The sequence below is a fragment of the Vidua macroura genome, chromosome 24 (assembly GCF_024509145.1).
Source record: "Vidua macroura isolate BioBank_ID:100142 chromosome 24, ASM2450914v1, whole genome shotgun sequence".
NCBI classification, from domain to species: Eukaryota; Metazoa; Chordata; class Aves; order Passeriformes; family Viduidae; genus Vidua; species Vidua macroura.
In genome coordinates this window covers 7,266,189-7,286,557 of record NC_071594.1, presented here as the reverse complement: position 1 = coordinate 7,286,557, position 20,369 = coordinate 7,266,189, and the positions used below count along the sequence as shown (strand labels likewise).

Genomic DNA, 20,369 nt, shown 5'->3' with positions numbered 1-20,369 from the left:
GTGCCCAGAGCAGCTGCGGCTGCCCCTGGATCCCTGGCAATGCCCAGTGGAGCTGTGCCCATGAACAGCTGAGAAAGGCGATAAAACCCCTCCAGCACACGCAGAGCTGTCCGGTTAATACACTTTATTTAATAATTAGCTCAATAATTATTGTTCCGCGGCCGGGCGGGGCGAGCAGGGCACGGAGCCGCCGCTGCGAGCCCCGCTCTGTCCCTGCGGGTGCCGCCAGCGCATCACGAACCGGGCGGTGGCGATGGCGGCCGGGAACGGGGCTGGACGAGGACCTTCCCGGTGGCCGAGGACCCTCCCGGGGGCCGGGGACCCTCCGGGGGCCGGGGCTCAGTGCGGCGGGCGGGGGGCGCCGGGGGCCGCGGGCAGGCGGTAGCGGCTCCGCACCAGGTAATCGAGGAGCTCGGCGGCGCAGTCCCGCAGCAGCAGCGGCAGCCGCGTGGAGCTGTAGCGGTAGTAGAGCTCCCTCCGGCGCAGCGCTGCGCCCTTGAGGATCTCCAGCGCGCACTCGTCCCGCGGCGCCGGCCGCTCCTGCAGCACCTCCGCGGCAGCGCGCACTGCGCGCTCTGCGGGCCGGGTCAGCGCCGGGCAGCCCGGGGGATGGGGGGCAGCGGGGACCCCCGGGGGATGGAGGGCAGCGGGGACCCCCGGGGCATCGGGGAGAGTGGGCACCCAAAAGGGTGTTGGGCTGTGCCAGCCTGTAAGCGGTGCCCGGGTTTATGTGGCACGGGGCAGTAAATGGCTTTTGAGGCTGTTTTTGGGTGGCAGACAGGTGGGATCCCCCCGAGAGGCTGCAGCAGAGGTGAAAGGCTGAGGTGGTGGCTGAAGGGGCCAGGAGAAGGAGGCGGGATGGGGATGCTCAGCCCTGAGCAGGGCTGGAGCAGCTCTGCTCTTACCCGTGTCGATGAAGCCGAGGATGCAGAGCGTGATGGAAACATTAATGCTCTGAATGGTGAACTCCTGCCTCAGGGAGCTGAAAAATCCATCCAGGGCAAACTTAGTCGCAGAGTAGGGGACGGTAAAGGGGAACCCGACTTTACCTGGACACAGAGCGAAGTTCTGTGTTAGCACACGAGGCTGCTCTGCCTGAGCCGCTCTTTTGCCCTTCCTCAGAGACAGGATTTTACCAGTGAAGTGTCATCCTGGCACCTGAGCAGCCTTACAAATATTCTTGCTGGCTTCCAGCTCTTAAGGCCAAAGCCGTGGCTCACATCTCTGCTCAGGGCATGGGCAACCCACAGGAGCCCCAAAACCCTCCGAGGGGAGAGATGGAGCGAAGTTGAAACTCTTGTCCCTGGCCTGAGCTGTCACCAGGACACTGACCACCACAGCAGCTGTGGGGTTTAACTGCAGCACTGGTCAAAAACCAAAATGGGGCGATTGGATTGAGCAGAAAACAAATTCCATCAAGAAATCCCAAACCCAGGTGTTGGGGCTGGTTGGGGTGGGGTTTTAGTGCTAAGCAGTTTTGGCTCCTGGAGGATGCCTGGTGTCTCTGTGTGCTGCTCCTGACAACCAGCCCAGGTGCCTTCTGAGTGAGCCCCATGTCACCAGCCTGGTGACACTGCCCACTCACCTGCCATGGATGAAACCACCACGATGCTGCCCTCGCTCTCCTTCAGCATGGGCAGGGCTGATGTGGTCATGGCCACGTAGCTGAGGAAGTTGATTTCCAGGAGCTTTCGTACGTGCTCAACGTCCCCATCAAAAAAGCCAAAGTAGGAGGCACCGACGTGGTTAAGAATCAGCATGTCAAGGCCTCCTGCAAACAGAAAAATGGGCATTAGTGCTGGGGGAGAGGGCTGCAACCAGCAAAACAACATTTTCTGGGAGCAGAATAAGTGTAATCCAAGGAAATCGGGTTTTTGGGTCAGAGCTATGGCCTGTTATCTCCAGAGCAGGGATACAGCCTGGATGGTGGCTGCCAGTAAATATTTTGTTGTGATACATTTTTTAGTTCAAAACACAAATGCCATGGCCCAAGGGAGATCACCCCTGAGCTGTCTGTGGGCCGGGGAGGGAGAGGGAGCGCTCCACACGGAGCTGGGCTGGAGCATTTCTGAGCTCGATTTCTGAGCCGTGACCCATGGCCGCAGTGGCCAGGGCTGCCGGATCCCCGGCACTGGGCTGATGAAATCCAGGGCTGTGACACTGCAACAGGATGCCAGGAGGCCACAGAGCTGAAATCAAGAGCGCAGTTCAGTTTGAGAGGCAGCAATGCAGGCAGAGGAGCGGGGCTGCAAGGGGCAGAATTAGGGGAGAATTTTCCCCATCTCGCCCCATCTCTCCCGCTTTTTTCTGCATGTGGCAAAAGGCACGGCCGGGCCGGGATGCTGGCACTGTGCAGAGCAGGTTCAGACGTACCCAGCGAGGTCTGGGCCTCCCTCACCACGTGCTGGGCGAAGGCCGTGTCCTCCATGGTGCCGCTGACGAAGCGCGCCGAGGCTGCTCCCAGCTCCAGGCAGCGCCGCACCACCTGCACGACAGCGGGGCTCAGCAGCCCCCCTCCCTGCCCCGGATCCCCCTTCCCTGCCCTGGGAGCCCCATCCCTGCCCTGGATCCCCCTTCCCTGCCCTGGGAGCCCCTTCCCTGCCCCAGAGCCCCATCCCTGCCCCAGAGCCCCTTCCCTGCCCTGGAGCCCAGGTGTGGGTGTCGGAGCTCCCTGTGATGTGTCCCCACCTTAAACCAGCGGTCTGGGCTTTTTGGGAGTGTGTTTGGAGCCTTGTGAGCTTCAAAGGGAGCCTGGAAAATGATTCCTTGGGTGAGCCTTGGTTACGCGAGGCAGTCTGGCTGCTCCTGCGGGCAGGCTGAGCTGCAATTGCAGTGTGCAGGAATGAGGGTGTGTGGGGATGTGTGTGCAGCTCAGGCACTGCAGCACGGGCTGCAGGGAGCCAGGTCTGCAGCAGGGACTGCCGGCTGTGCAGGAGCTCCCAGGGCACAGCGTGACACGAGCTCCTGGGCACAGGGATCTGTCACCATGCCTGGCTGGGACCTGTCACTGTCACCATGCCCGGCTGGGACCTGTGGCTGTCACCGTGCCCAGGTGTGACCTGTCACTGTCACTGTGTTCAGCTGTGACCTGTCCCTGTCACTGTGCCCAGGTGTGACCTGTCCCTGTCACCATGCCTGGGTGGGACCTGTCACTGTCACTTGTGCTCAGCTGTGACCTGTGGCTGTCACCATGCCCAGGTGTGACCTGTGGCTGTCACAGTGCCCAGGTGTGGCCTGTCACAGTGCCCGTGTGTGGCCTGTCCCTGTCACAGTGCCCAGGTGTGTCCTGTCACAGTGCCCAGGTGTGTCCTGTCACAGTGCCCAGGTGTGTCCTCTCCCTGTCACAGTGCCCAGCTGTGACCTGTGGCTGTCACAGTGCCCAGGTGTGACCTGTCACAGTGCCCAGGTGTGACCTGTCACAGTGCCCGGGTGTAGCCTGTGCCGTGGGTGTTCCTGTGGCTGTGGTGGCAGTCCCGTCCCCGTGCCCAGGTGAGCCCTGCCACGGACACGTGTGCGCTGCCATTTACGTTCTGCAGCCTGGCCTCGGTGCGCGCCGTGACGAGGATGTGGGATCCCATCCGGGCCAGGTGATAAGCCATCTGCTCCCCGATGCCCGTGCTGGCTCCCGTCACGATCACCCGCTTCCCGCGGAGCATCTCTGTGACGGAGGCACAGCCATTTCAGTTATCCTGATGCTACCAGCAAACACCTCTCAGCTAAAGCAGAACAAAGCGCTGCGTGCCCTTCAGATCCGCAGTTAACTGGAAGGGAAACGAGTGCGAAGCATCCGGCACCAGCAGGGCTCTCCCATCTCATGGAAAAAGCTGTGGAGCTGCTGCAGCTCCGCGGGGAATGCAGTGACACAGGGACAGCCCTGGGCTCCTCCAGCAGCTTTTTCCACAAGCCAGGGCACAATTTATCAACGCCCCAACTATTCTGTAATAAAAGCAATTCACTGAGCGCGTGCTCCAAACTTTAACACTTACAAGCCCCGTTTATAAACTCTTTTCCTGCACACAGGAAAATGGAGCACTCAGTGCCCTCTCCCTCTCGCCCCCTGCCTCACCTGCTCCCTCAGGAGGTTTTTCTCCTTAGTCCTTGTTCAGTTTGGTTTTAAATCTTTGCTAAAGCAACTTTCCAGTATCTGCCACCACACAAAGGCTCGGCCGTGGCGTGGTCCGAGCTCTGTCCGGTTTCTATGCAAAACACCCAAATGTGGCTTTTTGTCGTTTTTTCCTTAAAGTCAGATTCACTTTGGATACTTACCCGGTTTGAAAGTGTCCCTCGCAGAATAGAACCAGAAGGCCAAAACCAATCCCAGAAAGGGAATGAGAATCTTTTGCAACCGACCCATCCCACTGTGGAGTCAGGAAATACAGCACGGGAGAGAAGGAAGGAACAAAAAACCTTCCGCAGAGCTGCTCCTCAGGGAAGCAGCAGTGTGACCCTTTAAAAACCTGTTAGCGGAGGAGCTGCAGCTTCCAAAGCCCTGGAAAATCACGGGTGGGTGGATGGATAAGCCAAGCAAAGCCTTTGGTTTGCTCCCTGCTGCTCGGCCTGGCCAGCGGGGCTGTTTGGGTTCTGCCCGGCTCTTTTCATATTTCCTGTCCTACATTAAAATGCAGAATTTTGCACAACACCCTGGAAGAGGTGTGTCTTTGCTGAGCAGCATCAAGTTTCACTTGGAGAACATCAGAGGGAGCCCAGTGCAGGTGGTTAAACATTGTCCTCTCTTCCTGCAGGCCCTGGGCAGGGATGTGCAGGGCTCTGGCACGGGGACACCCCCAGCTGGTCCTGTGCTCCCCAGGGCAGGGCTGCGCCGTGCCCCAAAGCAGCTCCTGCCCCTGGGGGGCTGGCAGCAGGGACTCAGTGGCACATTGCACCCCAAACAGCCCCAGGAATGCTCTGCTGAGGCAGGGCTGAGTTTTTAATCTCTTTTTTTTTTTTTGTCTGTGAGCAGATGAGGGAGCAGGGGCTGAGCTGGACCCGTCTGTGGGGTGCAGCCACCTCAGCCCCACGGGGCACAGGGAGGTTGGCAGGGAAACACTGGATGTGTTTTCTGCAGAGAAATCAGTGGCTTTGCTGCCGTGGTTCCTCCTTTGGGTTTTGCAAGAGCTTTGTTCTGACTTTTAAATGAATATAATCTCGAGGAAAGCCCACAGAACACCTCAGCAAATTCAACGCCGTGGACCTTGTGCCACGGGAATAAATAATTTTTTTTGCTCTGGGGTCTCCATCCTGCAGTTCCAGCCATGGGCAAGGGCCGAGGGAGCTCCTGGAGCTGCCCTGCCAGAGCCTCACCTTCTCAGCTGGGACAAAAGCTGTGTTTGCAGGAGGGAGCCTCACCTGCAGGGCAGCAGCTGCTCTGTGCTCCCATCCCTGGGGGCACAGCACTCTGCTGTCTCTGTCTGACAGACAGACAGACAGAATTGTTTAATGGCTTTTTCCCCTCGTACGACATCTTTAAAACACAAATGCTGTACCTCGGTGGTGTGCCTGGTAGGGCAGTGGCTCTCTGGCCTTGCAGCTGCTTTATGGATGATATTTTTCCTTTTCTGCCTCTCTACTCCAGTCTCAACTCTCCCTGTGATAAGAAGGGCTCAGCCCACACTGGGTCAGATAACAGCAGCGCAGCCACTGCTTTTCCTGCCTCCCTTTGGGGGACCTGGAGTTGTGATCATGGGGCAACCATTTCATTCCTTGGCTATGGAAAGGGAAAGAAAATGAAATAATTAACCATATCTCAGCCGGGATCTTGTCTGCACCGGCAGGGAGAGAGGCTCTTCTCAAGATATTTTTGTTTATTACTGGCATTAGTAAAGCAATAAGCACCAACCTTTGTGCACCATCTGCAAGTGTGCCAGGAAGGAATTGTGTTCTTTGATCCGTGGGGACAGCGGGGGTGTGGGGATGGAGGCACTGGGGGATTCCAGAGCCAACACTGGCCCACCTTGCTGGTGGTGACGAGGATTGAGGGGTTGGGTTGGGGTTTTGCACAGTAGCTGAAAATAAAGGACTGAAATATGGAATATTTAGGACAAAACGGAGCCCAGTGTTCCTGTATAGGCAGTTTCAGTGCTGTTTGGCGTGTGGAAGGGAGCGGGGCCGGGGCTGTGGTGGGATCTGGCCCCGTTGTGCTGCCCACAGGGTTTGTTCCCAGCTCCCATCCCCGCCGGGGTGCTGCTGCTCCTCACTCCCACTCGCGGCTTTTTCTGGCCTTGTTTTCCTGTGTGCAACTGAAGAACTTGTTTTGAACTTCTCCTGGGGGCGGGGAGCAGGGAAGGCTGACGGGGAAGGGTTTTCTGATGCCAGCTGCTCCAAGCCTTGGTGGGGCAGAGCCCAGAGCCGTGCCCAGCACCGTGCCCGCTGTGCCAGAGCCCGGCTGTGCCAGAGCCCGGCTGTGCCAGAGCCCGGCTGCTCCTGGAACCCCTCTCTGGGGTGGCCCCCGGTGGATTCCCCCGCCGCAGGTCCCTCCTGTGCCCGGCAGCTGGAGCTGTGCTCCCCGGGGATGCTCCTGCCCGCTCTGCTCGCAGCTTTGGGGAGGAAACCTGTCCTGACAGAAACCGGGAGAGGGGAAATTGGAGAGCCCTGCAGGGAGCGCGTTCCAGGGCCTGGCTGGGGCTCAGGCAGGTTTCTGCAGGCTCAAAATACTTGGCAGGAATTTGGATACCGCTTCTTCTTTTTCTTTTTTTTTTTTTCTTTTTTTTTTCCCCTTTTTTGAGTGAAATTTGGCTTTTTTTCAAATCATTATAAAATCTTGGTCAGATGTAGAGGATTTTCCTTTTTATTTATTTTTTATTTGCCCTCTTGCTTTCCTTTTTCTCATAGACATTAAAATATTATTTTTCCTACCCAGCTGTCCCGGTGCCCTTTGCCATGGACACAGCTCTAATTCCTTTCTTTGCAGACAGGGCCATCACGATATCAAGGGCTGCCCTTGGCTGTACTTTTCTGCTTTACATCCTGCAGAACCCCGTCACTGTCAGGCTACACCACTGGAAATGCACTCCCAGTCCCAAGGGAGATGAGAGGATTGTAGGATGGCTTTGGCTTGGTTTGACATCGCATTTCTGCACACTGCTGGTTTAGAGAAAATACTGTGATGTTTAAGTCATTTTCAAGCCCTAACTTTGTGTTTTTTCTCTGTGTGACCAAATTGGGAATTGCTGCCTTGAAATTTCGTGGTTGGAACAGTGGCTGCTCAGAGCCTTGGCTGCTGTCCACGTCCCCAGTGCCCTTGGAGCTGGGTGGCTGAGGCTGATATTCTTATCTGCACCCCTAAATTTAGCCTGGCAGCCCCTGGAGTATCCAGTGTCCACACTGCAAATAGCAGAGAGCACTCTGAAGACATCCAGCCCCTGCCTTTGAGGTGGCTGAGCTGTGAGGGGGGGGCTGCTGCTCGGGGTGCCCTTCAGCTCCACGGGGTGAGGGGCTGACAGCTCCAGGCCGAAATCAGATCTTTGAAAGATGGATACAGACGAAGACCCACCAGATTTTGTGCCAGCTGCATTTTTCCTCAGAATTTAATGTACCAGGAACGAGTGACGTTTACAGGCTGGAACAAAGCAGATTCAGACAACAGAAATCAGCCTCATGAGAACCCAGCAACATCACTCAGCCCTGGGGCCATGTGTGGCTCTCCCCAGGAGTTTGTCCTGCAGGGTCTGGGTTTAACTCAGCCTTAAATGCTCTCCCCAGCCGTTCCCTGGTCCTGTCTGTGCCTCATCCCATCTGGTTTCTCTCTGCTCTATCCCAGTGTTTATAATTAAACAATTTTGCAATTGGCCCAGAGGCTGTGGCCATGGTGTGCTCCGGGCTGTGGGATGCTCTGGGATGCTGTAGGATGCTATAGGATGCTGTGGGATGCTGTGGGATGCTGTGGGATGCTGTGAGATGCTGTGAGATGCTAGAGGATGCTGTAGGATGCTGTGGGATGCTAGAGGATACTGTAGGATGCTGTGGGATGCTGTGGGATGCTGTAGGATGCTGTGGGATGCTGTAGGATGTTGTAGGGTGCTGTAGGATGCTGTAGAATGCTCTGGGATGCTGTAGGATGCTGTGGGATGCTGTGAGATGCTATAGGATGCTGTGGGATGCTGTGGGGTCACTGTCACTGTTGGAGTGGTGTCAAAGGGTTACAAGCCCCGTGCACACTGAATTTATTGTGTGCTTTAGGCGGTCCCTGTGGCAGAATCAGGGATTAACACCGGTCTAATTGCCCCTCTGCAGGGAGCCAGCGCCGGCTCAGGTCCCTGCCGTGCCCCGGGGAAGTGGCAGCAGCCCCGGCTGGCCCCAGGCCGGCCCGGCGGGCTGAGCTGTGTGCGGTGCCCACCCCGAGCGTGCGGGGCAGGAGCGGGGCAGGAGCAGGAGCAGGAGCAGGGCAGGAGCAGGGGCAGGAGCAGGGCAGGAGCAGGAGCAGGAGCAGGGGCAGGAGCAGGGCAGGAGCAGGAGCAGGAGCAGGGACAGGAGCAGGGACAGGAGCAGGAGCAGGAGCGGGGCAGGAGCAGGAGCAGGAGCAGGAGCAGGGACAGGAGCAGGGACAGGAGCAGGAGCAGGAGCGGGGCAGGAGCAGGAGCAGGAGCAGGGACAGGAGCAGGGACAGGAGCAGGAGCAGGGCAGGAGCGGGGCAGGAGCAGGGCAGGAGCAGGAGCAGGAGCGGGGCAGGAGCGGGGCAGGAGCAGGAGCGGGGCAGGAGCAGGAGCGGGGCAGGAGCAGGAGCAGGAGCGGGGCAGGAGCGGGGCAGGAGCAGGAGCGGGGCAGGAGCGGGGCAGGAGCAGGAGCGGGGCAGGAGCGGGGCAGGAGCGGAGCAGGAGCAGGAGCAGGAGCGGGGCAGGAGCGGGGCAGGAGCGGGGCAGGAGCGGGGCAGGAGCGGAGCAGGAGCAGGAGCAGGAGCCCGTCCTGTGCGGGCCCTGCCGAGCAGGGCTGGGCTTTAGCTGGCTAATCCCCTTAGCTGTCTTAGGAGCGGCTATTTTGACTGTTCACAACCCTCTTTGCTTTAAGCTCATCACCCCGGGGCTGGAAGCCTGGGAAGAGGAGGTGTGGGCAGCAGGGCAGGCAGACCCGGGAGTTTTGGGGGGCAGCCTCGCCTGGAGCCCCCCGGTCACCTCAGAGCTCCTCTCCTCCCTTTCCCAGTGCCCCTTTCCCGCGGGGCAGGGTGGCACACCTGGAGGAGCGCTGGTCCCGGGGCCGAGGGCGATGAAAGGCTCCCGGCTGCCCGGGACGGGCGAGCTGAGCTCTGGCCGGCCCTGGGAGCGCCTCCATCCCTGCCACAGCCACAGGCACCCCGCTCCCTGCCCCAGCTGTGCCACAGGGAATTCCAGCCCAGCCTTCCCTGCCCTGAGGCCCTGCTGGAAATGTAAAACCTCTCGAAAAGCTGGGATGGGCAGGACAAAGGACACTCCTCAGCCGATGGCTCCCTTCAGGCCTGAATTCTCTGTTTTCCCGTGAAACTTCCATTGGTATCAGTGAGGGGTGGGGCTGTTCAGCCTTGCCAGAGACCAAAGGGTTTGTTACAGACTAAATGAAGTAATTCTCAAACGCTATTTTAAATTGAACTATAATTTTGATTGAGGAAAAAGTACTTTAAACTTGAAAGCTTGAGCAGAGTTCTTGTGCAAATACTCGGTAGGATTCTTTCTCCACTCTGTGCTGCTGGGTTTGTTTTGGCAACAGAAATAATTGTCAACAAAATGAATTGTGGGTTGTGTATTATGAAAATGAAATAGCGAACTTCAGCCGTATTCTGATATTTTCAGGTCCTGATCTTACGTTGTGCAGCTCTGGGAGGAGCTGTGCATTGGGCACTGAGGTCTGGCAGGGTTTTTTAATTTTCCATGATCCAGTGTTTGGCTCAGTTGTTTTGCTTTTAGAGAGTGGCACACTGCTGGTGCATCTCCCGGTTTCTGTGAGTGTGTATCCTGCTACTCCTCCTGCCCTGCGGGTGCCTTTGAGCAGATAAAGAGGATTTTCTGCCCTGGTCAGGACTGGCAGGACCTGTTTGCCTGCCCTCCCCTCTGAAGCGTGGTCAGGATCGCTCAGCTGTGGCTGGCTGGAGACTTTATTTGACTGACATGACACAGTCCCAAATGCAAGAGATTCTTGCTAAGCCCCAGAACATTTTTTAAATAGGTGAAAGTCCTCTAATGATCCTGGCAGCGCTCTGAGTAGAGCCTGAAGCCTGGAACAGTTTCCTCACCCTCCAGCCTGACTGTGCCATCTCTGGGTTTTTCCATGTGACACCCTGTGACTCTGGAACCCAGTGTCACTCTGCACACTCAGGTGTCTGTGGTGGCTTTGTGAAAGGTCCCAGGAAAGGTGGAAGGGTTTTGGGTTTAGGATTTTTAGCTGTGCAGCAGCTGGAGCCTGTTGGAGGACAGCCAGGGCAAGAATGGGGTTTAGATTTATTTTAAACCAGTTCTGTGCACACGTGGCCATGGCAGAGACAAATCTGTGCCATTGAACCCGGATAACCCCTGAAGAACAGCCCCACCTCCAGCTCGGGCATGTGGCACCCGTGTGACACAAATGCCACCTCCTCCCCAGCTGGCCCCCTTGGGAAGGAGCAGAGGGACGGGCAGGGCAGAGCAGCCTCTGTGGGGTCTATGGGGAGGGGGCAGCCCCCTCCTCCTCCGTCCCCTGCGTCCCCCCTGCCCCGCAAAAGGAGCCAGAGGTGTGAGCAAAACCTCTGCAAATCAGCACGAGAAGGCTTTGAAAATAAAAGCAGCAAGAGAGAGCACTGGTACCATATAAAATATTTATTGATCTTGCAAAACGGTGTAAAATGCGTCCGTAAGAAAAATAAGAAACCGTGCTGTGCGTCGTGCACAGGTTTATACCAACAAAAGGTATTTTTCCCCACTGCTGCACAGCAGCAAATATAACCCTTCACTTCTGGCGAGTCTCACACGTGCGGTCTCCTTCAGCCGAGCCTTCTCTTCGTGCTGGAACCACCTGGGCGGGCGGAGTCTCTGTGCGGTGCGGGGCCGGCCTAGGACGCGTGCTGCCGGGTCACCAGGGCCCTCTGCAGCGCCGGCGGTGCCTTGCCCTTGTCCAGCACCAAATCCTCCCGTTTCTGCGGCAGCCGCTGCTCCCGGGGCGCCGCGGGCTTGTTCTTGTCCTCCTCCTCCTCTAGCCTGGCCTCGGAGCTGAAGGGGCTGCACACGGTCTCCACCAGCCCGATGACCACCCCAAAGAAGGCCAGCACGCTGCCCAGCATGTACAGCTTGACCATCTTCCTGTTGGGCTTCTGGCTGAGCATTTCTTTGGCGAAGGGGATCAGCTCGTGCATGGTTTCCATCTCAGTTCTGCAGCAGCGGGTTTAGATGTCACTTCTGCAAGAGAAGAGAGAGGGACACGAGTTAAATCCAGCTGCTGTGGTGGCAGAGCTCTCCCGGCTCCCCGAGCTCCCCGCAGACCCACAGCTGTGCTTTAAATGGGGATCGGCGATTTTTGCTGAAGGTTTGCCGCAGGAAAACGCACCCACCCTGTCCCCGCGGTGGCCCAGGAGCGAGCCACCCTCCCGAGGAGCGAGCCACCCTCCCCAGGCTGCGGTGGGGGGCACACACGGCTGGTCCCACGCGTTTTGAGCAGCGTCCCGTCCCATCCCACGGCATCCCCTCCCCTCGCAGCCCTTACCGGCGGTGTTGCGGTGCTGAGCTGTGCAGGGAGCGCTGCGGTGGTGCTGCGGGGCTGTGCTGAGCTGTGCAGGGAGCGCTGCGGTGGTGCTGCGGGGCTGTGCTGCTGTCGCTGTCGCAGCCGCTCCGCTGCAGCTGCTGCCCGGGGCCGCCGCTGCCGCTTTTTATCGCTGGCGGGGCGGGCGGGGCGGGGGCCGGGCCGGGAGCGGGGCCCGGAGCTCGGGCCAGCCTGGCCCCCCCGCGCTTGGCAGCTCCTGCCCCTAATCCGGCCAGACGGAAAAAAAAAACCGCTTTTTTTTTTTTTTTTTTAACCCTTTCCTCCCCCATTTTGTATTTTTTTTTTATTCTTTTTCCCCCCTTTTTATCTCCTCTTTCCATTCCTCATTCCATTTCTTTCTCCTTCCATTTCTCCTTGTGTTTTCCCATCCCTCCTTCCATTTCTCCTTTTTCTCTTAAAAAACTTACGTTTTTCCTTCCTCCAGAAAAACACCCCAAGGTTGTCTCAGTCTAATTCCCGAACCAGAGATCTGATGCCCGACTTGCTGTGCAGCTCTGTACCTGCTTCTGCAATAAATATTTCCTGTGTTCAAAGAAGCTTTGCCGATTGCCTGGGAGGCAGGGAGAGGGTCTGTGCCCATGGCTCCCAGAACAGGGCAGCGTTTGGATCAGGGCCTGGGGCTGTGCGCGGCCAGGTCAGTAAAATGCCCCTGCCTTGCTGCCCCACTCTCGGGGAACGGGGTGAGAAAACGGCCCAGGGGCACAGAGGTGTCACCCGGGCCGAGGTGTGACGGGGTTTGTGGCGGGTTCCTCCGGGTGCCTCAGCAAAGGGAACCATCAGCGGGTGATTCTGCAGGTGTGACAGCCCCTGACTTCCTGGGGGTGAGAGAACTTTGGGACGCTCCAAAGCTGGGGGAAGTTACATCAACTTCAGATCCACTCTTCACTTTTCCTGCACTTGGTGCTGAATCTGTGTCACCCCCTTTGTGTCACCCCCTTTGTGTCACTCCTTGTGCCACCCTGCAGGACGGTGCTGTTTCCACCCTGGGCTGCAGCCAGGCAGTGTTGCTCCAACAACCCCCAGCGTTACTGATGATGCAAGAACGATTGCATCACCATCATCATCATCACCATCATCTGCTCCGGCTGCAGGTCCGTCAGAGCAGACACTGCTCTGGCTGCAGGAATGCTCTGGGTTCCATGCACATCTCAGCAGCTGCTAAAGCCACGAGAAGTTGTTGGGATTCCCAGTTGTTGGGATGATGGACTCTGGGACAGGCTTCTTGGCTGCTCCGTGTGGCTGAGAGGATGGGAATTGCTCTGCTAGGCAGTGTACAGAAATTAAAATACCAGCTGATGTTTTAGCAGCAGTTTTAGGGTGAGATTGGTGCATGTGGAAGGAGGTAAAGCTCATGTCCTCCCTCCCTTCCTTCCTTCCCTCCTCCCCAGGCTTTGGTGCCCCCCACACTGCTCGGTTCCCTGCCCACGAGGCTGTGGGCACTGCTGACCCGCCCCAAACGGGGCCATGGCCCTTGAGTCCGTGGGGTTTTCCCCCTCTCCAGAGCTGAGCTGTGCCGGGGCTCTGTGGGGCAGTGAGTCACCCCTGGCTCCTCACATCCCGCACGTCCCGGGCTGGCCGGAGGCTGCCGTGCCCGGGCAGCACCGCGCTCCAAGGAAACGCTCCTGCTGAAAATTGGGTTTTTTTTTTTTTTTTTTTTTTTTGCAAGTTTTGAGTCTGCTTAGGAAATTGCATTGCAAGACTGGCTGTAAAAGTTGCTAAAGACTTGTCTATCCCTCCTCAGCGTCTGGGGTTTTTTTTACTTTAAATAAAGGGTCCTTATCTTCTCTGCCAACTTGGCAGCCGAGGTTGCAGCTGATTCCTGAGTTCGGGCTGTGTTTTTTTCTCTTCTGCAACACTCAACAAAATGGCCATTGGAGAAAAGATAGCAGGAGGAGACAGCGACCAGACAGGGGAAGTTCAAGGTCACGGCTCCTCCCGCCGGCTCTTTGGGGGTCATTGTGCTGCCCCTTCCAGCCCCAGGGAGAGGCGGGGGCTGCCCTGGCCCTGCTCAAGCCCAGCAGCAGCGGCTGAGCTGCTCCCGGCCCCCGACACAAAGGGCACTGTGAAGCCTTGGAATTGCGACATTTCACCTACAAAAGTGATTTTTTGGTTGGTTTTGGTTTTTTCAGGCAGGGTTTTTGTTGCCTGCTGAACCTTGTGTTTGCAAGTCTTTTCCCGAGGGCTGGGAAGGGTATTTTTGTTGGTAAAATACTGATGGAGATGTCTGTGCATTCCCAAAGTACTGAGAGCTGGAGCTTTTGGGCTGACACAGAGCTCGGGATAATTGAATAAATATTTAGTTTAATAATAAACTCATCAGCAGATAATCATCTCTGGCAAACACTTCTCGTAGCAGCAGCACTCAGATTGTGTTGATCTAATTTAACAACATTTAATTCAATTTTGGTTTAGATTTCAGTAACAAAGTCTATGCAAGCTCGTTGTGTGGACATTTAAATTGAATTAAGTGGATAAAACGATTAATGATTAACACTAAATTAGACTAATTTTAGCTGTTCTAAATCTTATTTAAGAGAGTCTGCATGAGGATGTTGTCAGGTTTAATCGCAACTTTGATTAAACCAGGCTTTGTGGCTGGGGGAGCTGCACGAGTTTAACGTCACCGGGGGGAAGAGCTGTGCCTGAACTTCCCAAGCCACGTCAGCAGCCGCGGCTTATCGCAAATCTCGCCGGGAGGGGAGGCTGGGATGCGGCGGCTCGGGGCACGATGCTCCTCAGCCGCCCGGAGCCGCCAGCCGGGGAGATCTGCCTGGAGCTGCTCTGGAGGAGGGCGCAGGGGATGCTGAGCTGCAGCACCGGGGTGCCTCTCCCGGAGCTGAGCGTCCTCCTGGCACGGCTGGCTGGCACGGGTCACCTCGCTGCCCAGGGGTGACCTTGGCGGTGCTCTCGGGCGCGGAGCGAGCCCCAGCCCTGCGGAGGGCTCCGGTTTCACCGGCCGGGGGCTGGCACACTCCGTGCCGGCACGGCCGGGGGCACGGCAGGCGCTGGCCACGCCGCGGGTGCGTGCTGGAGGCTCCGGGAGGAGGAGAACTGCCCTGCAAGGGGCTGGGAGGGAAAGGGAGCTGCCCCTCCTGCCAGAACACCCCCAGAGCAGGCCCAGGAAATTTCCAGGATGTCCGATCTGCTCGGGCACAAGCTGCTGCAGGTGGTGTCACCCTGAAACACCCAAGGGAATAAGGACAGAAAAAGGAAAGGGAACCCTAAAGCCCAGCAGGCTGTGTTAAAGATCTGCCCCACTGCAAATGGATAAATAATGCAGGTTTGGTTGCACTAGCCCGGCTGTGCCTGCTGGGCTGGGCCCAGAGGAGCCTCCCCCAGGCTGTGGTGGACACAGGGTGCAGACAGCTCTGGCCACGTGGCCTGGCCGTGGTGACCTGGTCACTGTGGTGACCTGCCCTGCGCGGGCTCCGAGGAGCCATGGCAGCCCTGGGCAGGTCACAGAGGCACAGCCACAGGGACTCTGCTCTGGGTGCCCAGCTCTGCCCTGTCCCTCTGCCTCTGGGGGCAGCTCCTTGAGCGTGGCACAGCCACAGTGGGCTTGGCAGCAGCACGGGAACTGCACAGAGCTGGTGCCTCATCTCCCACGTGGCCGTGAGTGGACAAGGGTCGGGCACTGCTGGACACTGCCTGTGAGCAGTGTGAGCTCCAGGGGCTGTGCCCAGCCCTCAGCCCAGCCAGGCAGGGCAGCAAAGCTGGCACCAGCCTCTGTTCTGCCAGGGCAGCTCAAAGCTGGCAGGCAGGAGCAGCAAACAGCGTGTCCTTCGTGTCACACGAGGGGAATCTGTGCCTTAAAGGGCGCTCCTAAATGTCCCTAAATGTTAATTTAAACTCCTGCCCTGGGTGTTGCAGGGAGAGGCTTTTGGGGGGTTTGCTGGCTGGCACCAGCGATGCAGAGACCCCTCCATCCCACTGCCTGGAAAAGCCAAAACCCTCCAGAGGGGAGCTGGATGCTTTCCTAATGGAATATTTTCCTGTTTAGAAAATGGGGACGTGACAAAAATAACGCTGTTCCCCTGCAGGGATAATTTTATCAAGGTCCCGGTGGAAAGCGAGCACGGTGCCAGCCTGTGCCCTGCCAGCTCTGCACCGTGTCCCTCGTGCCTGGGGGGCTGTGCAGCCCAGCCCTCCTGCTCCACGGGGATACTGGGGATACTGGGGCATTCTGTGCCAACCCATCGTGGGTCAGGCCACAGGGAACTCCAGGGGTGGGGAAAGGAGCTGGGGGGAAAAGGAAAACCCCATTTAAGGGCAAATCCTGAGCCTTTGCTTTGCTGTACAAGTGGTGTGGAAGGGATCTGGGACAAGTGCTGTGCTCCTGGGCTGGGCTGGGTGTGGAGCAGGTCCTGAGCTCTGTGCTGGCCTCAGCTGTCCCTCCATGGCAGCACGGGCCCTGTCCCAGCTGTGCCCGCAGCTGGCACTGCTGCAGAGCTGCACAGGAGGCCACAGGGCTGCTGCCCTTTGGAGCCAGCTCCCAGAGTCATTGGAATTTAAACCTAAAGTAGGTCAGTGGCGTTTTGGTTCAAAGTTTTATTTGCTTTCAGAGCAGGTTTTCAGAACAAGAATTGGAATTTCGTCAGGAATTCCTGAAATGCTTTTAAAGGAGATCATGGTAATTAGCAAAGCCAGTGATTTAAATCATCTCTGCTGGAATAAGGAGGTGGTTTGCTGGTCAGATTTGGATTAAAATGGGAAATAAAAAGATTAGGTGGGGGAAAACCTCTTTTATTACTGATATCATTAATCCTCCAACGGAGAGGGTTATCTGAAAGTCACAACATCAGACATAATTTCTTACCCCTGACAAAACCCTCCCAAGTTTTGCTCTTCCCAAGCAGCTCCAGTGCCTCCAGCTCCATGTCCCATGACTCTTCCAGGCTTTTCCCACAAAGGTTGCAGGCACCTGACAGGACTCAGGCTGTGCCTGCCCAGTGATGGGAGGTTTCATCCCAGCTCTGGGAAGTCAGGGGCTGGAGGGGGCTGGGAGTCCGGACTCTGCCCTCCCCTGAGCCAAGATCCTGCTCAGCATAAGCAAATTATCTCTGTGCCTGTTTTTTTTCCATTGTAAAGCAGCTGCTTGTGCAGCAAAAGTGCTTTCAGGAATTGTGCTTCAGACATCTGTTAATCCTTCAATGAAAAATGTAACAGCAGCATTAAGTATTGTTCAATTTCTGTATGCTTGAACTGTAAAACCATCCTCAAGCAGTGTCCTTTTCCTTAGTGGAGGTTTTGCATTTCAAGGGATTAAATGTTCTTTATGCAGTGCTCTGTCCTTGATTTCCAGCTCCTTTTGTGTTTCTGTCAGCTCCAGAGAGAGAAGTTAAAAACTAAACAGAGCGGGAACATTCCTGCTTGGCCAGGGCTGGCTGAGGGTGTCACAGCAGCTGAATCCAAAGCTGCTGAACTCGCACAGTGTCCTTGGAAAAGCTCCCAAGGGAATGGAGTACTCGTGTGCCTCTCGACTGAACAGAAAGCAATGTCAGCCTGGAGGACGTGAAACAGAGCCACTCATGCAGGAGTCACATCCTTTCCCACTTGGGCTGAGCGCCTGAGTGTGCTCAGTCCTGAGTTCAGCCAGTTCTGAGTTCACCTGTGAGTGCAGAGGGGGACCTGCAGCGCCTTCTTTCCCTGTGCTCCTTCTGTGGGCTCCAGAGCCTTCCTTTTTGTGTTCATCCTACCCCAGAGCCTTCCTTCCCTGTGCTCCTCCCGTGGGCTCCAGAACCTTCCTTCCTGTGCTCATCCCCCTCCAGAACCTTCCTTTCTGTGCTCATCCCACCCCAGAGCCTTCCTTCCTGTGCTCCTCCCATGGGCTCCAGAGCCTTCCTTTCTGTGCTTATCCCACCCCAGAGCCTTCCCTCCTGTGCTCGTCCTCCTCCAGAACCTTCCTTCCTGTGCTCATCCCCCTCCAGAACCTTCCTTTCTGTGCTTATCCCACCCCAGAGCCTTCCTTCCTGTGCTCCTCCCGTGGGCTCCAGAACCTTCTCCCCTGTTCCATCACCGATGCCAGAGCCCAGAAGAAGCCTGGGGAATCTGCCTGGGCAGGGGGGCTGGGGCTGCCTCTCCCCATAGAGACCCAAATTCTCCAGGCAGAGGCTGGCAGGAATTAGCCAGTGTGACCTTGTGACAGGGGGGACACACGTGGCCCCGGCTGGCAGGGCTGTCCTGCTCCCTGCCGTGGTTTTGCTTTCCAACAGCCACCTGTGATGACTTTCTGCTCCCAGCGCTGTGGCTTCATCTGAAACTCAAATCCATCAGTCCTGCTGCCAGTGGGGCAGGGTCAGTGTCCTCGGAAGTGTCCCCTTCACCCACTGCTGCCTCTCAGGCCTGGTGATGCCACCCTCTGCACAGGTACAGCATCACCTGGGGCAGAGCCTTCCTGCCCTGGGGCACTGCTGGGCTGGCACGGGATCCAGGCTGGCACAGGGCTCGGCCTGTCCTGCTCCTGTGGCCTCCCTGGGCGTGGGGAGCAGCAGCCGGTGCTGATCTGCCCCTGGGGAAGAGGCTCCCCGCAGTAATGTCCCCTGGTGCCTCAGGGCAGGGGATGTCCCATGACTCAGAGCATGATTTCCTGCAGGAGTTAATGGTATTTGTTTTCCAGGGAATGTCTGCCCAGCCCTCTGAGGGCTGTGGGCACAGCCTGGCACAGGTTGGCACAGGCTGGAGAGGAACTCGAGCCCTGTGAGCATCCCCCTGTCTGTCCCACCGAGCCCAGATCGCTCCAGTGCTTGCATTTTATTTGCCGTGGTGCATTTCTAGCACCGGTCACAAGCTCCATCTGTAACGTGTTCCCTCCCTGCCACCCAGGACAGCCTGGAGCTGTTCCAGCTTCTGACTCCCAGCAGGGCTTTCAGGGATCCCCTGCCCCAGGCACCCGCTCACAGCCGATTTCCCTTTCCCGTTTTCATTGGCTTGCAGTTGATATTCTGTAAAGGAGCCGTTTCCTCGGTTTTGTTCTCGTTTGAACCCGTGGAGCTGGAATTGCAGGTGATGTTTTCCCTTGCTGTGGCTCTCCGGGGTCGGTGGGACCCTTCACACGAGGTGGCTCTGGGGGATTCGGCTGTGCAGAGGCCGTGTCGGCAGCTCGGGGCACGTCTCATCCCTCCATTTCTCTTTAAGACATTCCAGGCTTTCTTCTCGCTTCCCTGTGGCCGCCGGCCGGGCCGGGCGGGGCTGGCGAGGAGGAATGCGGCGTTACCGCATTGCTGAGCAGGAGCTGAGCGCCAGGTGTGCCGCACCTCAGCCCGAGCAAGCTCAGCGCAGCTTTCACACTCTGTAGCCCGAGGGACGATATTTTTTTTTTCCATCTCTGTGTGTAGCCCTGCTCGGAGCTGCTGGCCCTCCGCTTGACGTGCCTGTGTCACTCAGGGTGGGGATGGGACGTGGGTGACACCAACAGCGACGCAACAGGAGAGACCTGGAGTCACCCGATGGTCCTGCTGAGCCCCTCACCAGCATGGGAGAGGAGGTGACTTCGGGGTTATTTCACTGAAGTACATGGAAAGGGCTCGATGAAGTTTTTCTCAGGATGAAAACCAGTTTGAGCTGAAATTCAGCGCCTGGGCAGCGCTGGGTGGTGGTGGCTGCACTCTCAGCTGCCTTCGCTCAACAGTCTCATTCAAAGAGGTGTTTGGAAGTTTCTGAGTTTGCTGCCGCAGTTCAGTAACAATAAAGGTGTGCTGCCGTTTCCATTGGTATTTGAACGCTGGAGCTGAGGTGCTGAGGGCGGCGGTGAACACGGTGTGAACACGGCGTGCAGACCCTGCCTGGGAGGGAGGGTGGGCGAGCTCTGCGCTGCTGAGCCCGGTGCTGAGCCCGGCCGCGGCTCCAGGAGCCGGCTCCGGGCTCCAGCGCAGCCCCGGGCGGGTTCCATGGAGCCCAGCCGGGCTTTTCCCCGCCGCTGCCCGCCCGGGAGCTGCCGCTGCCCCCGCCGTGCCCGGCTGATGGCGGTGCCCGCCCGGGAGCTGCCGGAGGTATGCGCTCACAGGGTGTGGATGTCTGGGGATCCCTGAATCACTCCTTTGTCATCACTGCACCCACGGGCACCTTCTCTGCAGGTGAGGCAGGGCGCGTTAAAAGCCTGCGAGGATCGGCCGGCGCTCAGAGCTCTCGCGGCTGCCGGGGGACGCGGGGACAGCGCAGGGGACAGGGCAGGTGAGGTTTCTGTTTGCTGCGGGTGTGTGCTGGCAGCATTCCTCCCCTGGGCTGTCCCACGGGGCTCCTTTCCCTGCAGGAGACGCTCACAGGGGGTTTTTATGGATTTCTCCTTTTCCTGGAATGTGACTTCGGGCCACCGCGCGAGTCTGGATCTGGGATTGACTCTGGAAGTGAAGGGTGGGGCACAGAGAGGGCCTGGGGCACAGAGAGGGCCTGGGGCGGGTGCCTGGGGGCTGCACGGCTGTGTGTGCACGCTCTGTCCCCTCCAGCCCCCATCCCACCCGGCACCAGCGGGGCAGGGGAGGGGGCTCATTGCATTGAGGCAAATTCAGTTTCAGCATCTGATTTTCCTCTTCATTATTCTTGATTTTCCCCCCACGCTATTCTGTGTAGATTAATTAAAACTATCTCCCTGTGAAGTGGAAGGAAGGGGGACCTGGACTGAACTTTTGAACTGACATTTTCTGCTCTTTTCAGTCTTGCTGCAAACTCTTCCCCAGGTGTGT

At 57.6% G+C, this 20,369-nt stretch overlaps 2 protein-coding genes across 3 annotated transcripts; both read right to left on the bottom strand.

The window, feature by feature from the left end:
* Positions 1–118: 118 nt before the first annotated feature.
* LOC128818776 (11-beta-hydroxysteroid dehydrogenase 1-like) lies at positions 119–4,619 on the bottom strand. Of its 2 annotated transcripts, none has more exons than XM_053998379.1 (6): positions 4,267–4,619; positions 3,528–3,658; positions 2,374–2,485; positions 1,586–1,771; positions 906–1,049; positions 119–575 (listed from the first exon to the last, which is right to left on the bottom strand). In XM_053998379.1, exons 1-6 carry the CDS (start codon positions 4,352–4,354, stop codon positions 340–342), a joined length of 897 nt encoding a protein of 298 aa, XP_053854354.1. In that variant the 5' UTR covers positions 4,355–4,619; the 3' UTR covers positions 119–339. The 2 variants fall into 2 exon arrangements, with proteins under 2 accessions (XP_053854354.1, XP_053854355.1); XM_053998380.1 differs by having other exon boundaries at positions 504–800.
* Positions 4,620–10,739: 6,120 nt separating this feature from the next.
* Positions 10,740–11,767, bottom strand: G0S2 (G0/G1 switch 2). The gene is made up of 2 exons (XM_053998276.1): positions 11,635–11,767; positions 10,740–11,330 (listed from the first exon to the last, which is right to left on the bottom strand). Exon 2 carries the CDS (start codon positions 11,294–11,296, stop codon positions 10,988–10,990), a length of 309 nt encoding a protein of 102 aa, XP_053854251.1. The 5' UTR covers positions 11,297–11,330; positions 11,635–11,767; the 3' UTR covers positions 10,740–10,987.
* Positions 11,768–20,369: the final 8,602 nt, after the last annotated feature.